Source organism: Arachis hypogaea, chromosome 17 (assembly GCF_003086295.3).
Source record: "Arachis hypogaea cultivar Tifrunner chromosome 17, arahy.Tifrunner.gnm2.J5K5, whole genome shotgun sequence".
Taxonomy (NCBI): Eukaryota; Viridiplantae; Streptophyta; class Magnoliopsida; order Fabales; family Fabaceae; genus Arachis; species Arachis hypogaea.
Genome location: NC_092052.1, coordinates 120,363,939 through 120,377,520, shown reverse-complemented (window position 1 = coordinate 120,377,520; position 13,582 = coordinate 120,363,939). Strand labels below are relative to the sequence as shown.

Below are 13,582 nucleotides of genomic sequence, written 5' to 3'. Positions count from 1 at the left end.
TAATACAATACATATTAATTTGACCAACTTTTGCATAATACAAGTTATGAATACACTTGCAAGGAATATTTTATAATATTTAGTTTTTTTAACTAATTTAACAAATAAAAATTGAGATTATTTTTGTTTTGTTTGAAATAAAAATAAAAAAATCAACTGCCAACACAAAATAAAAATTCTAAAAAAATTAAGGTCAAAACAATTAAAGTATACTCATCTCATTAAATTTTTAGTAGACTCTTTCATTCGCCCACAATAATCTAAAAAGAGCAAGAGAAAGAATAAAAAAAAGTGTAAATATACCAAAATCTTAACAAAGAAAAAACATCAATATCTATAAAAATATCTCTAATAGAAAATATTAATAAAAATTGCATTAAAAAAATGTGAGTGGAGTGGAAAAAGAAAAAAAGAAGAAAAGATGGAACATAGTAAAACGATTGATCTTAACAAAAAAAAACATCAATATTTATATATAAAAGTATTTTTTATGGAAGATATTAATAAAAATGTGCATTAAGAAAAAAATGTGAGTAGAATAGAAAAAGAAAAAAAAACGAGAAGATAGAACATAGCAAAAAGAATATGGAAATAAAAAAAATTACAAATTTAAGTGGCTATAAAATAATAAGAGTAATAAACTTGAAGACATATAAGAGAAATAAAGATAAATACAAAATAAAAATAAAAATAAAAAGGATATTAAAAAAATGAAAAAAAAATAAATATACCAATATTTAATGCTAACACGTCTATATGCAATGAACAAAAATAATAAATTTTTTATGAGATTGCATGGGAAAAGTGTTACCATGGTACAAAGAGTTTAGGAAAGAAACGAGGAATTATTTAGAAAAGTATTATTTTGTTATTCATATTTCTCATTTGTGATTACAAAGTTCTTATTAATATATAGATTAAGAGTACGCTAAAAGTACACTCGTTATGGAATAATATCCTAATAAATTACATTGATTTTTTCCTAATCCTCTTTGATATTTTCCTGATTTTGTTCCCTAATTATGATATTCTAATACTTCCCCTCAAGGTGAGTAGTGGGATCACCAATACTCAACTTGGTTAGAACTTTAGCAAGGGCTTGTCTTGAAACTGCTTTAGTAAGAATATTAGCCAACTGGTCTTCTGATCTCACAAATGGAAGCTCAATAATTTCATTCTCAATTTTTTCTTTGATAAAATGTCGATCCACCTCAACATGTTTTGTTCTATCATGTTGTACAGGATTCTCTGAAATGCTGATTGCGGCTTTGTTATCACATTTCAACTGGCTTGGCGATTGTGGTGGAAACCCAATCTCAGTCATCAATTGTCTTATCCACAATACTTCAGTTATGCCTTTAACGATCCCTCGAAATTCTGCCTCAGCACTTGAAAGAGCTATAACTTTCTGCTTCTTGCTTTTCCAAGTTACCAGGTTGCCTCCAACAAGTATAAAGTAACCAGCTGTTGATCTTCTATCATTTGGGTTGCCCGCCCAATCTGCGTCAGTGTATGCCTCAACCTTCAAATGGTCATTCCTTTTGAAAATGATTCCACTTCCTGGAGCTCCCTTCAAATATCGAACTATCCGCATAGCAGCTTCCATATGATCTTCTTGTGGCTTATGCATAAACTGACTTACTATTCCCACAACATAAGCTATGTCAGGCCGAGTATGTGATAAGTAAATTAGTTTTCCAACCAGTCGCTGGTACCTTTCCTTATCTGCTAGGGTGGCACCTTCTACCATCTTCAACTTGTGATTAACTTGCATGGGCGTATCTATTGGTTTGCAATCCACCATTCCTGTTTCTGCCAGAAGGTCCAAAATGTACTTTCTTTGGGAGATAAAGATTTCTTTATTGGATCGTAGAACCTCTATTCCTAAGAAATATTTTAGTCCTCCCAAATCCTTCATTTCGAAGTCTGTAAATAGGTTCCTTCTCAATTTTGCAATTTCTTCAGCATCACTTCCCGTTATGATTATACCATCCACATAGATTATTAGGCAAGTGATTAAATCTCCCCGTTTTTTCAAAAAAAGGGTATGATCAGAGTTGCTTTGCTTGTACCCATACCTTTTCATGGCAACTGTAAATCTTCCAAACTAAGCACGTGGAGATTGTTTAAGCCCATAAAGAGCCTTCTTTAATCGACAAACTTCATGTTTTCCAAATCCCGTTGAGAAACCTGGAGGAGCTTCCATGTATACTTCTTCTTTCAACTCTCCATGTAAGAAAGCATTCTTGACGTCAAATTGATGGAGTGGCCAGTCTTCATTTGCTGCTATTGAAAACAACACCCTGATAGTATTAATCTTTGCAACCGGTGAAAAAGTATCAGTGTAGTCGATACCATAGGTCTGTGTATAACCTTTGGCCACCAACCTTGCCTTGTACCGTTCAATAGTGCCATCTGCCTTGTGTTTAATGGTGAAAACCCATTTGCACCCGACTGGCTTTTTTCCTGTCGGTAGGATACACTTTTCCCAAGTTCCATTCTTCTCTAGAGCTTCCATTTCTGTATTCATGGCTTTTCGCCATTCAGCTTTCACATTGGCTTCTCGGACAGTTCTTGGAATGTCTTCTGTTAAGAGTCTGGCGGAAAAAGCCTTTGCAACATCTGCCATTCTTTCTCTAGCCACTCTTATTGGGTATCTTGAGTTACGGGGAACATGTTCTGGTGAGTACCGATCAGGAGGAATTCCTCTGTTTCTTCTTGGAGGAAGACTAAAGGTATTGGGCTCTGGTTCTTCATGTTCCAGTGCTATACTGTTATTGTTAGTGGCCTCATTAAAAACAGGGAGTAAATTATCAGATTGACAATTACTTACCTCTTGTCTGACATTCTCAAAAGGACTCTCACTGGTTGTATGTACCGAGTTGTTTGCTACGTTGAGTGAAATATGCTCGGTGGCTCCATCTACTTGCTCTGTTTGAACAGTTTCTGGGTAACAAAGGTTATTTAGCCAACTTGGTGGTTCTTTATTGTTCTCCCCCTGAATGCCATGTTGGCGGCTAAAATAAAATTCGGATTCTAAAAAATCACAATCCATGGTCACATGAATACGACGAGTGATTGGATTGTAGCACTTATACCCCTTTTGGTGTGTAGCATACCCAACGAAAACACATTTTTCTGCATAAGGATCAAGTTTGGTTCTATTGGCTTTGGGAATATGGACAAAGACGGAACATCCAAATACTCGAGGTGGTAAGGTTAGAATAGGCGGGATTGCAGTTTGAGTAGCCGAGACTTGTAAGGGTGTTGTGTGGTGGAGAACTTGGGTAGGTAGGCGATTTAGTAAGTAGGCAGAGGTCGCTATAGCTTCAGGCCAAAAAATTTTTGGAACTTGTGCATCAAAAAGCATGGCTCAGGTCATCTCAAGTAACTTACGATTTCGCCGCTCAGCCACACCATTTTGTTGGGGTGTATTTGGGCAGGAAGTTTGATGAATAAGACCATTTTTCATAAAAAAATTGCGCATTGACTGGTTTATAAATTTCCTACCATTATCTGAGCGAAGTACTTGAATTTTCTTGTTGAATTGAGTTTGAATCATTTGGTAGAAAGCAAAAAACTTATCAGGTACTTCAGATTTGTGTTTTAAAAAATATACCCAAGTCATGCGAGAGAAATCATCCACAAATAACACAAAATATTGAAAATTATTATGGGAAATAGGAGCTGGATCCCACACATCTGAGTGTATTAGAGAAAAAATAGAATTGACTCTAGTGTTGGTTGGAGGAAAAGAAACTCTGTGATTTTTTGCACGAATACAAGTTTCACATTTAAAGGGTTCAGTACTACTTGTAAAAAGACTAGGAAATAGTAACTTGAGGTACCCAAATGAAGGATGTCCGAGACGCCTGTGCCATAACCAAAGTTGCCTAGTAACTGTTCCGTGAGCAAGCATGGCATGACCCTGGTGTGCTACTTCATCAACGTAGTAAAGGCCTTCTCGCTCAGTACCACGCCCAATGATCTCCTTCGTAAGAATGTCCTGTAAAAGACAAAAGGTAGAGTACATGAGTACCACACAATTTAGTTCCTTTGTTACTTGGCTAACAGACAATAATTTTGATGATAGTTCAGGGACATAGAGGCAATTTTTTAATTTCAATTTTTCTAAAAAAGTAATGGAGCCTCCTCCTTTAACATCAATTAATTCTCCACTAGCTGTTTCAATATGAACTTTTGAGGGTATAGTCATGCTATTAAAATCATGGAGGTCATGAGTCATAGTATCGGTAGCCCCACAATCGAAGATCCAATCATTTATCTTTTTAATTGGATTTTGATTTTGGGTATCCCCTTTATATTGAGTCGCGGTCTGGGCTGAGCAGGCATGGAGTTCAGTAGTCCTTGCCCTTACCGCCGTTGCTGCCTTGCCATAATGACTTGCTTCCTCTCTTCTGGCCTCGCCACCGCTGCTGGTAACCTCTGGGATGCTCACGGCTCCCTTATTCTGATTTCTTGATGACTTTGGATTATTTTTCCACCAATCTGGGTAACCCACAATATTAAAGCAGTTTTCTTTAGTGTGTTTCTTCTTTCTTCTTCCACCAATTGCTTTTTTCATCAGAGTTGTCCATAATGGATAATCATATTCTTTTAGTTTGAAACCAATTGACAAATTGTCGGAATTGGTTTGTGATGATCGCATTCCAAAACTATTGCGTAGCATATTTACAATTTGTAAAGAAATTGTTGATTTTGAGTCCCTAGAACCTAACTCTGCTCTGATACCATGTTACCATGGTACAAAGAGTTTAGGAAAGAAACGAGGAATTATTTAGAAAAGTATTATTTTGTTATTCATATTTCTCATTTGTGATTACAAAGTTCTTACCAATATATAGATTAAGAGTACGCTAAAAGCACACTCGTTATGGAATAATATCCTAATAAATTACATTGATTTTTTCCTAATCCTCTTTGATATTTTCCTGATTTTGTTCCCTAATTATGATATTCTAATAAAAAGAAATTTTCAAAGTGGTTTACTTCATTTTTATTATATAATAGACTTAGATAAAAAATTATCAATATTTTTTTATATTTTATTTGTTTTATGTAACTTCTAAAATGAGTCAATGTTATTATAAACTAACATTTATGGGAGTAACCGTAGCAAAATATATAAAAACAAGACAGTATAAATGTATAATACATTTGTAAGGTGTGGAATAAAAATAAAGTAAGTTTATATAATTAATAAAATTTATCATTTTTTGTTAACACATGACCAACACTCTAAACCCCGAGCACTGACATCTAACATTTCTTGTTGAAATATATTCTTTTACAGTTGATTTTTTATATGAACTTTGATATATTACTTTTCATGGAGCACATGGTATTTGATTTATTAAAAAAAACGTTAAAAGAAAAATAATAATTCAAAGTCTTAGTTCATTTTTCAAAATACTTTCCTAAGCTTTAAAAGACTAAAAATTTAAATTTATAATTTTTCTTAAAAAAAAATAAATATAAAAAGTTCAAAATTTTTATATTTAAAAATTAGAAAACAATTAATAAATATGATGCAGAATCATTTTTCATAAATAAATCACTCAAATATTTACTAACAACTAATAACTATATCAAACTCAAAGGAAATATCAGGAAAATTAAACAAAAGGAACACCGGCCATATTTGCTTTGTTAATTGGTGTTTTTTCTTTTTCTTTTCATTTGTTCCTTAATTTTTCTTTCCCCAAAAAGAGTAACTGGCTAGTTATAGTTAATGGTGGGAAAAGAATAGAGAATCAGCATTCAGTCGTTTGGAGCTTCGTCTCTAGCTGATCGTAATAGAATCAAACCGACTAAAGACATCAACGAAGAATATTGTTAACTTCTCTAATAATAATAATAATTATATCTGATACTTTATTAGCGGATTTTTTTTCTATTATAAATAATAAAAAAATATTTCTCAAAAAAAATTCAAATTTTTTATTTTGAAATACGTTTTTTTTTTCGGTATTTAAGAAAAGTTCGCTTCATCCCAACAAACCCTATTATATTAATAAGGTTTACCGCAATTCCTGCGCGAACTGTATGGATTATTTAGAGTTCGCTGTATCTCCGGTGAACTTCAGGTTACCCCCTCTATAAATACTCACAAGCTCAATACGAGTTGCTCATTCTTCTCTTTGATATTCCTCATTTTTTGATTAACTCTTCACAATGTCTGGAATTCTATTATTATCCATTCATTATGATGGTGAAATAGTGTACGATGAAGAAGATTTTATCGGATTTAGGTCTACTCAACTAGTGATTGCATACATGACAGCCAAAATCAACAGTTTAACAGCATTAAAGAATTTAATATTGCACTCCATTGAAAAATAACACACGAAAAGAGTGAAAAAAATTTACTACCGATATCCAGCCGAAGTAGATAACATTTTATTTTACAAAAGGTATATTGTAGAGGTTGTGATTCTTCTTTTTTTTTTTTGTAATATAGTCGAGGTATTAAGAATATTTTATATTTTTTGGTACAGGTATTGGGCAACGTGATGACAAGGACATACGGTTTATAAGGGTGTGACACAACCGTTGGACAAATATTTATATGTTGGAATTATTTGTTTACCTAGTTGAGTTAGGTGGACAAGGATCATCTACGGATGCTGTTGATGATAGCCTTTTAAGTGGAGCAGTTAGAAGAAACATTAGACGGATGATGGTTGACCTAATATGCCACCTAAAGGTAGTCAGAAAGGGTCAAACATTAAACATTCTAATGATGGCATGATGCAATCTGATGTTCGAAGTCATGAGAGTTCTGCGATTAGGGAGCCGATGACGGATCCCTATCAAGTCAATTTTGAAAATGGTAAAGATGTTGAGGCTGAACTGACGGAAATTCCTTATGAGGATGAGGAGGAGGAAGAGATGAACTTCTATGGTGATACACAAACTGCACTGACACCGCCTGTGATTTCTCGTCTATATGACTGGTCGGATCACTTTTCCACTTTGAATCTCGACACAATAACTTCAGATTGTTTCTTTAGTCATCGAGGGCCGGAAGAGGATCTCGTAAGTGAGTTTGAAATTGGACAACAGTTTGAAAACAAGGAGGGAGTGATATTGGCAATTAAGACGTACAACATCAGGAGGGGTGAAGAGTATAAAATACTAGAGAGAGACCAATTAAAGTATGATGCACAGTGTATCCAGTTCGGATTCGGTTGTGGATGGAACATACGCATATCTTATTGCCACAAGCAAGAAAATAGAAGGTGAGAAAATACAATGCACCTCACAGTTGCATGCAAACATCGATGGGTCAAGACCATCAAAGATTGAATTCAAAGGTGATTGCTCAGTACATATTCATGATGGTGAAAGAAGATCCAACCATCAGCATAAGGGTTATTCAAGGAGGTATGGAGAATCACTTCGGTTATAAGACGTCCTACCGTAAGCTTTGGCTTGCAAAGCAAAGAGTCATTGGTAGGATATATAGAGATTGGGAGGAGTCATACAACGAGCTTTCTCGTCGGTTGTTTGTTATGAAGATGTACTTACCTAGGAAGATTCGTTACATCGTCTTTAGTTGTGTATGCTTAACGTAGTCAGACCTTATGAGTAATAACATATATGGTTATTTAGGTACTTGGGTTCAACTTGTAACACAATCATGGCCTGCTTCACCTGATACTGTCATGTTTCATCGGGTGTTCTTGACATTTTCTCAGTGTATTGAGATTTTTAAGTACTGTAAGCCACTTATTTCATTGATGGCACCCACTTGTACGGTAAATACGGAGGCACGTTGTTGATGGCTATTGCTCAGGATGACAATTTAAACAGATTGCCTATTGCATTTGCAGTTGTCGAGGGTGAGATGAAGGAGGCTTGGTCGTTTTTTCTTTCGTATCTGAAACAACATGTTACACTTCAACCAGGCCTCTTAGTGATTTCAGATAGGCACAAATCAGTTGATGCTGCGTTGAATGCCAATGGAAATTTATGGAAACCGCCACATGCCTTCCAGGCGTTTTGTACAAGACATATAGCTGCTAACTTCAAGACTTACTTCAAGAACAAGGACTTGAAGAAGATTCTTATTAATGCGGCATATTCCAAGTCACAACAGAAGTTTTCTCATTATTTTGGTCGCCTGAGGAGTGAGAATGTTGCCATCACAAACTGACTTGAAGAAATGCCTCGTTCTCAGTGGGCGTAATATGCAGATGAAGGCCATTGGTTTGGGCACATGACAACAAACATCTTAGAATGTATCAATGTTGTGATGAAGGATTCTCATAATCTGCTAATCATTGCTCTTGTTAAGTCAACCTATTTTTGTTTGGGTGAACATTTTGCGAGGAAGGATTCTGAGGCCCAGGCACAGCTTCAAGTGTGCGTTGAATTTTCACAGATGCCGGTGAAGGCTATAGAGTTCAACTCGAAGTACATTAATACTATGAATGTTTATTAGTTTGATCCGTCGAGGACAACGTTCACCGTTGAGGAGTTAGCAGCAGTGCCCGGGTCCAACCAGCAGAATTATCAAATACTACTTGGTGATGGCAAGTGTGACTGTGTGTATTTTCAAGCTCTTCGTATTCCATGCCTTCATGTTCTCGCAGCATGCTCTCATTCACGATAAGATTGGAAGCATTTTGTTCATTTTGTGTATCGCATGGAGGCTGTATTTCAGGTTTATAGATCAGAGTTCAGGCCCATAGGTCACGAGGATGACTGGCCTTCATACGATGCTTCTATGTGCGCCCATCGAAAGTATCACGTCAAATATGCACGTGATGGGCGCAGGTTTATGGCATGATGCACCGGCAACATGTGGTCTCTGCGAGCATTCCACAACTCATGCCAGCTCCCCAGGAACTTAGGATACCACTCACCCCGACTAAACCTCCCATCATGGGCATGCATCTCATCAATGTTCAGCAACCTGATTGGTATGTGCTGGAGGCCACCGAACTGACGCATGACGCGGTCAACCTGATGCCACTCGACTATGGCAAAGCACAATAGAGGACATACAACGGCAACAAAGACTTCAGCCTCGGTGATCCCCGGTGGAACGATAGGCTGGATCTCAAGGTCAGCGTACGACATCTAGTTAACCTGTTCACAGACACAAACAATTATGATATAGAAGTTTGAAATTTAATTAACACACAAATATGATAATTATATAATTCATATCAACTACGATTATCACTTCCATTAAGGGCCCCTAGTCCATTGAGGAGACGCCTGTAAGTACGAAGCCTATTCTCACCTCTGCCATTATTTGGCCGCAACTATCCACCTATGATTTCACGATAGTTAAGACACCACAAAACTATTTAAGTAACTTACGAAAAAGATGTTACAATAAATTTATACCTCTCAACAAGGGAAAAACGGTGCGCGACATATATTCCTCTGGCCTCAACAGTAGCATACGGTGATATGCCTGTGAAAGTAGTAAACTGCCGCATGCACCTAGATTCTATTGTTGGTATTCCGTGGCCCGACACCTAGATTCTATTGCTGGTATTCAGTTGCATGATATAACCCCTAGTATAACGCAGTAGGAATTCTTCAATCAGGTGCTCCTCCAGCTCCCCGCAAACAGTGTTCTGAAACCAGCTCAACTTGACAGTCCACTTCATCTGTGACTGTCTGTCATCAGGACCTAAAACAGCTCCCTATAACTTCTAACACAACTCCTCAATGGACCGTCCTTGATAGAACTCTCCACCCACCGATGCATCTACTGACTGGATCTCCATCAATGACGAGTCCCAGCTAGTACGCCACGTCATGCAGGGTGATGGTCATCTCCCTACATGGCAAGTGAAACGTATGGAACTCGGGTCGCCATCTCTCTATCAGAGCTGAGACCAACGACTAGTCATGCTCCCACTCCACCATATAAGCAACATGTTCGAATCCTGCCCGTCTGGGATGTGACCTAATATGTTCGGACAGCATCCTAACAAATTTTTCCTGTTACGCAGGATTCTATACACCTACCAAATAAAATAAATCAGTAAAACAAAAAGGAATCAACAAGTAACAACACAAATTCAAAATTTAAATATATAAACAACATGAGTTTCAATGTGTACCACTCGATCAAGTCTGCCTGCAATGTGCTAAATTTGATCCAGTTTATACAAGATATCCTCGTAACCCAACAACTCTAGCTCCATAAGACTACACACTTTAACACAATAAAGTAGAATAGTTTCATTTAAATTAACTGAATTAACTAAATTAGCTAAATTATTTCAAATTAACTAAATTATTTCACATTAACTAAAATTTTCTAACCTACATTTAAAGTAAATCTAAAAAGTAACTCTAATTAGTTTAAACGAAACAATAATCAAAATAAATTTCTCACTTCCCTGACATACACATACTAATTAACATAACTAATAATGTAAAATAACAACACATACGTCATAATGTAAAATAAGTGTATCATCGACTTCTCAAACTAATCAACATAACTAATAACTTAATCTAACTATATGTTTATACGTATTCAAATAATAAACAACAACAAATCAAATAGAAAACATAAACATAACACTAGAATTACCTGAAACTGACGAACTCAACAAATCAATAACTTCGATGATGTCTAAAGAGAGAACCTAGAAAAGGTAAGGGAGGATCAGAGTGAAAATTTTCACGTGAAATACGAAAAACACAACAATTATAAATTACTTAGATAAAGAAAAAAAACAACAAAATTACCCGAATCAACTAAAAAGACCAAAAATTTTGACAATGTTCAAAGAACTAACCTTCATAACAGAAGGGAGGATGAAAGTGAAATGAAATTGTAAAAAAAAAAAGTGATATCTCTCGCCTTTTATATTTGGGCAAATTTAACGTGAAGTTCGGCAGAGGTACGACAAACTCTATATAATTCATAAAATTTGCCGGGAGTGCGGTAAACTTCCCTCAAATACAGAAAAAAAAAACGTATTTTAAAATTAAAAGTTAATTTTTTTTAAAAAAATATATATTTTTTAATTTATAGTAGAAAAAAAATCCCTTTATTAACACTAGCCTTACATGTTTCATTTTACGCAAATTTTCCCATACGGAATTATCATAAAGAATATCGATAATTTGGATACCAAAACTTGAAATATTATTTAAGGATACTAAATACAATTCAAGAATAAAAATTAGGAATTTGTTACTTGGTAGAGAGTAGAAATTAAGAATTAACAATTAAGATATTTGAATTGGAGTACATACATAATTACATACTAGATTTTTAAATTTGAATGAAAAATCATTCTCAAAAATTATACAAGTGTGATTTTAATATACCAAATAATATAGAATATTTCATATACAATTTTTCATCATTTAACTTTTTCTTTGAATGACGACCATTCAAATAATAGACTTATGTTAAAGTAATCATTTTATTAGTGTAATAATAATAATTTTTTGTAAAATATAATGCATGGAGAAATATGATATAGTGCGTATGATGAAAAGGATGTGTGAAAAGACTATGCTACCCCTTTATGTTGAATATACAGCAACAGCTAGTTGGCCAACACATAATGGAACCACCACCACTATAATCCCACAACCCTCTCTAAGCTTTTCCTTCCACACTTGCTTTTACAAACCAGTCTCTCTCTAGAAAGAAGAGAAAAAAAAAGAAACGAAAAGTTGGGTGTTTTCACTTTCTCTCAGAGAACTCCATAGCTTTTCCCTTTTTTCCACTCTTAAAAATCCATGGACACAGCTCAGTGGGCACAGGTACACACACACATACCAGCAAACACCTTTTTTCTGTTCCTTGTTTTTTTTTTTTTTTTTTTTTTTCCTTTTCGTTTTAATTTAATTCCCTTACATGAAATTTAGTTACTTCTGATGAGGTGGTTGTGATTTAGTTTTTCAAAACCATAAAATTTATAGTATAAGTCTTTTTGGTGATTAACTGATTATTATTAATTTTTTAGTTTTGTGTTGCAATTAAATAATAAAGTTTTCACTTTTTCTGAGAGAGATGATCAGCTCAGAGCTCCTTCCACTAAATTCAGTCTTGAAGATAATAAATAATCAAAGTTATGAATTTATGTTTATGTATTGTGTGATTCTTTTGTGTGTGTTGGACAGGGAATAGGAGTGGTAAAAGCAATGGAAGGTTCGTCAACAAAAGCGTGTTCTTCATCATCTTCGGTGTTAGAGAGAAGAACAAGGCCAGTGAAGGATCAAGCACTTAACTGTCCACGGTGCAACTCAACCAACACAAAATTCTGTTACTACAACAACTACAGCCTCTCTCAGCCACGCTACTTCTGCAAAACTTGCAGAAGGTATTGGACTGAAGGTGGTTCCTTGAGAAACGTTCCCGTTGGCGGCGGTTCCAGAAAGAACAAGAGATCCTCCTCCACTCCTCCATCATCATCTTTAACTAATAAGAACCCAAAGATCATCCATCAAGGACAAGATCTTAACTTAGCATATCCACCACCACCACCCCCTCCTCATCCTCATCATGACGATTCTGCTACGGAGTTTCTGAGAAGTGGGATCAATACTACTACTAATACTTCAAGGGGATTGAATTCTTTTATGCCGATGTCGCTTTCGGATTCTACAATGTATAGTACGGCAGGGTTTGGTGCTCCAATGCAAGAGTTCATCAAATCTGGTGGACTTAACTTTAGTCTTGAAGAAGGGTTTGAGAGTGGTGGTGGTGCAAGGGTTTTGTTTCCTTCTTCGGAGGAAAAGAATACCAATAGAACTGATTCAACTACTGCTGGCTTTTGGAATGGCATGCTAGGTGGAGCATCATGGTAGTCAAATTGCTTTGCTTTCTTATTCCTATATATGTATTCAATGGGGAATCATTTTCTTTTTACTTTTCATTTTAATTTTAATTTCCTGAGTGGATGTGTTTGTCACTTTATTTTGAAAAAAAAAAGGGTATGCAACTATGCATGCTTTACTAATTAATTCTATTTATTACTAATCCATACCTCATATTTCGGTTCTTGTTTCAATCAAGTATTGTGTAACCAAGAATTTCGCTCGCGGTTTGCTTCTGCAACAGCATTCAAAAGGAGGTTAAAACTCAGGTGAAGTCGATTTAACGTGAAATTGATACCTGAAAATCGTTAAATGAAAAAATCAGTTAAATTATTTAATGGCTCTCAAGTATCAACTTCACCTGAAGTCGACAATGGCTCTCAAGTATCAACTTCACCTGAAGTCGACAACGTGAAGTCCACTACACCTGAATTTTTACCTTCAAAGGATTACCGTCAATCCATTCTTCATTATTATTGTCAGCTGGTACAAGCGAGAGAGAGAGAGAACAGATTTTTTCCGTCGGTCACGAATATATAACCTAAGATTCATTTTTAATTAAGGTTAAGAGGAGCGTTAGTACTTAGTACACCACCTAATAATCAGTGTTAATCTTATCATATATATGTAAATTCGGTTGTGAATTTGGGATAATCCACATTTTTTTTTGTTTTAATTAATAAATTACTTTATATAAAATATTATATATTGTGTAATGTTTGGGACATAAAAGTGAGTTGGAATGATG

General features: G+C 35.2%; 1 protein-coding gene across 1 annotated transcript; it reads left to right on the top strand.

The window, feature by feature from the left end:
• Nucleotides 1–11,568: 11,568 nt before the first annotated feature.
• Nucleotides 11,569–12,997, top strand: LOC112766301 (dof zinc finger protein DOF3.7). Its single transcript, XM_025812210.3, has 2 exons — nt 11,569–11,778; nt 12,139–12,997. The coding sequence occupies exons 1-2, from the start codon at nt 11,755–11,757 to the stop codon at nt 12,823–12,825; spliced, it is 711 nt and encodes a 236-aa protein (XP_025667995.1). The 5' UTR covers nt 11,569–11,754; the 3' UTR covers nt 12,826–12,997.
• Nucleotides 12,998–13,582: the final 585 nt, after the last annotated feature.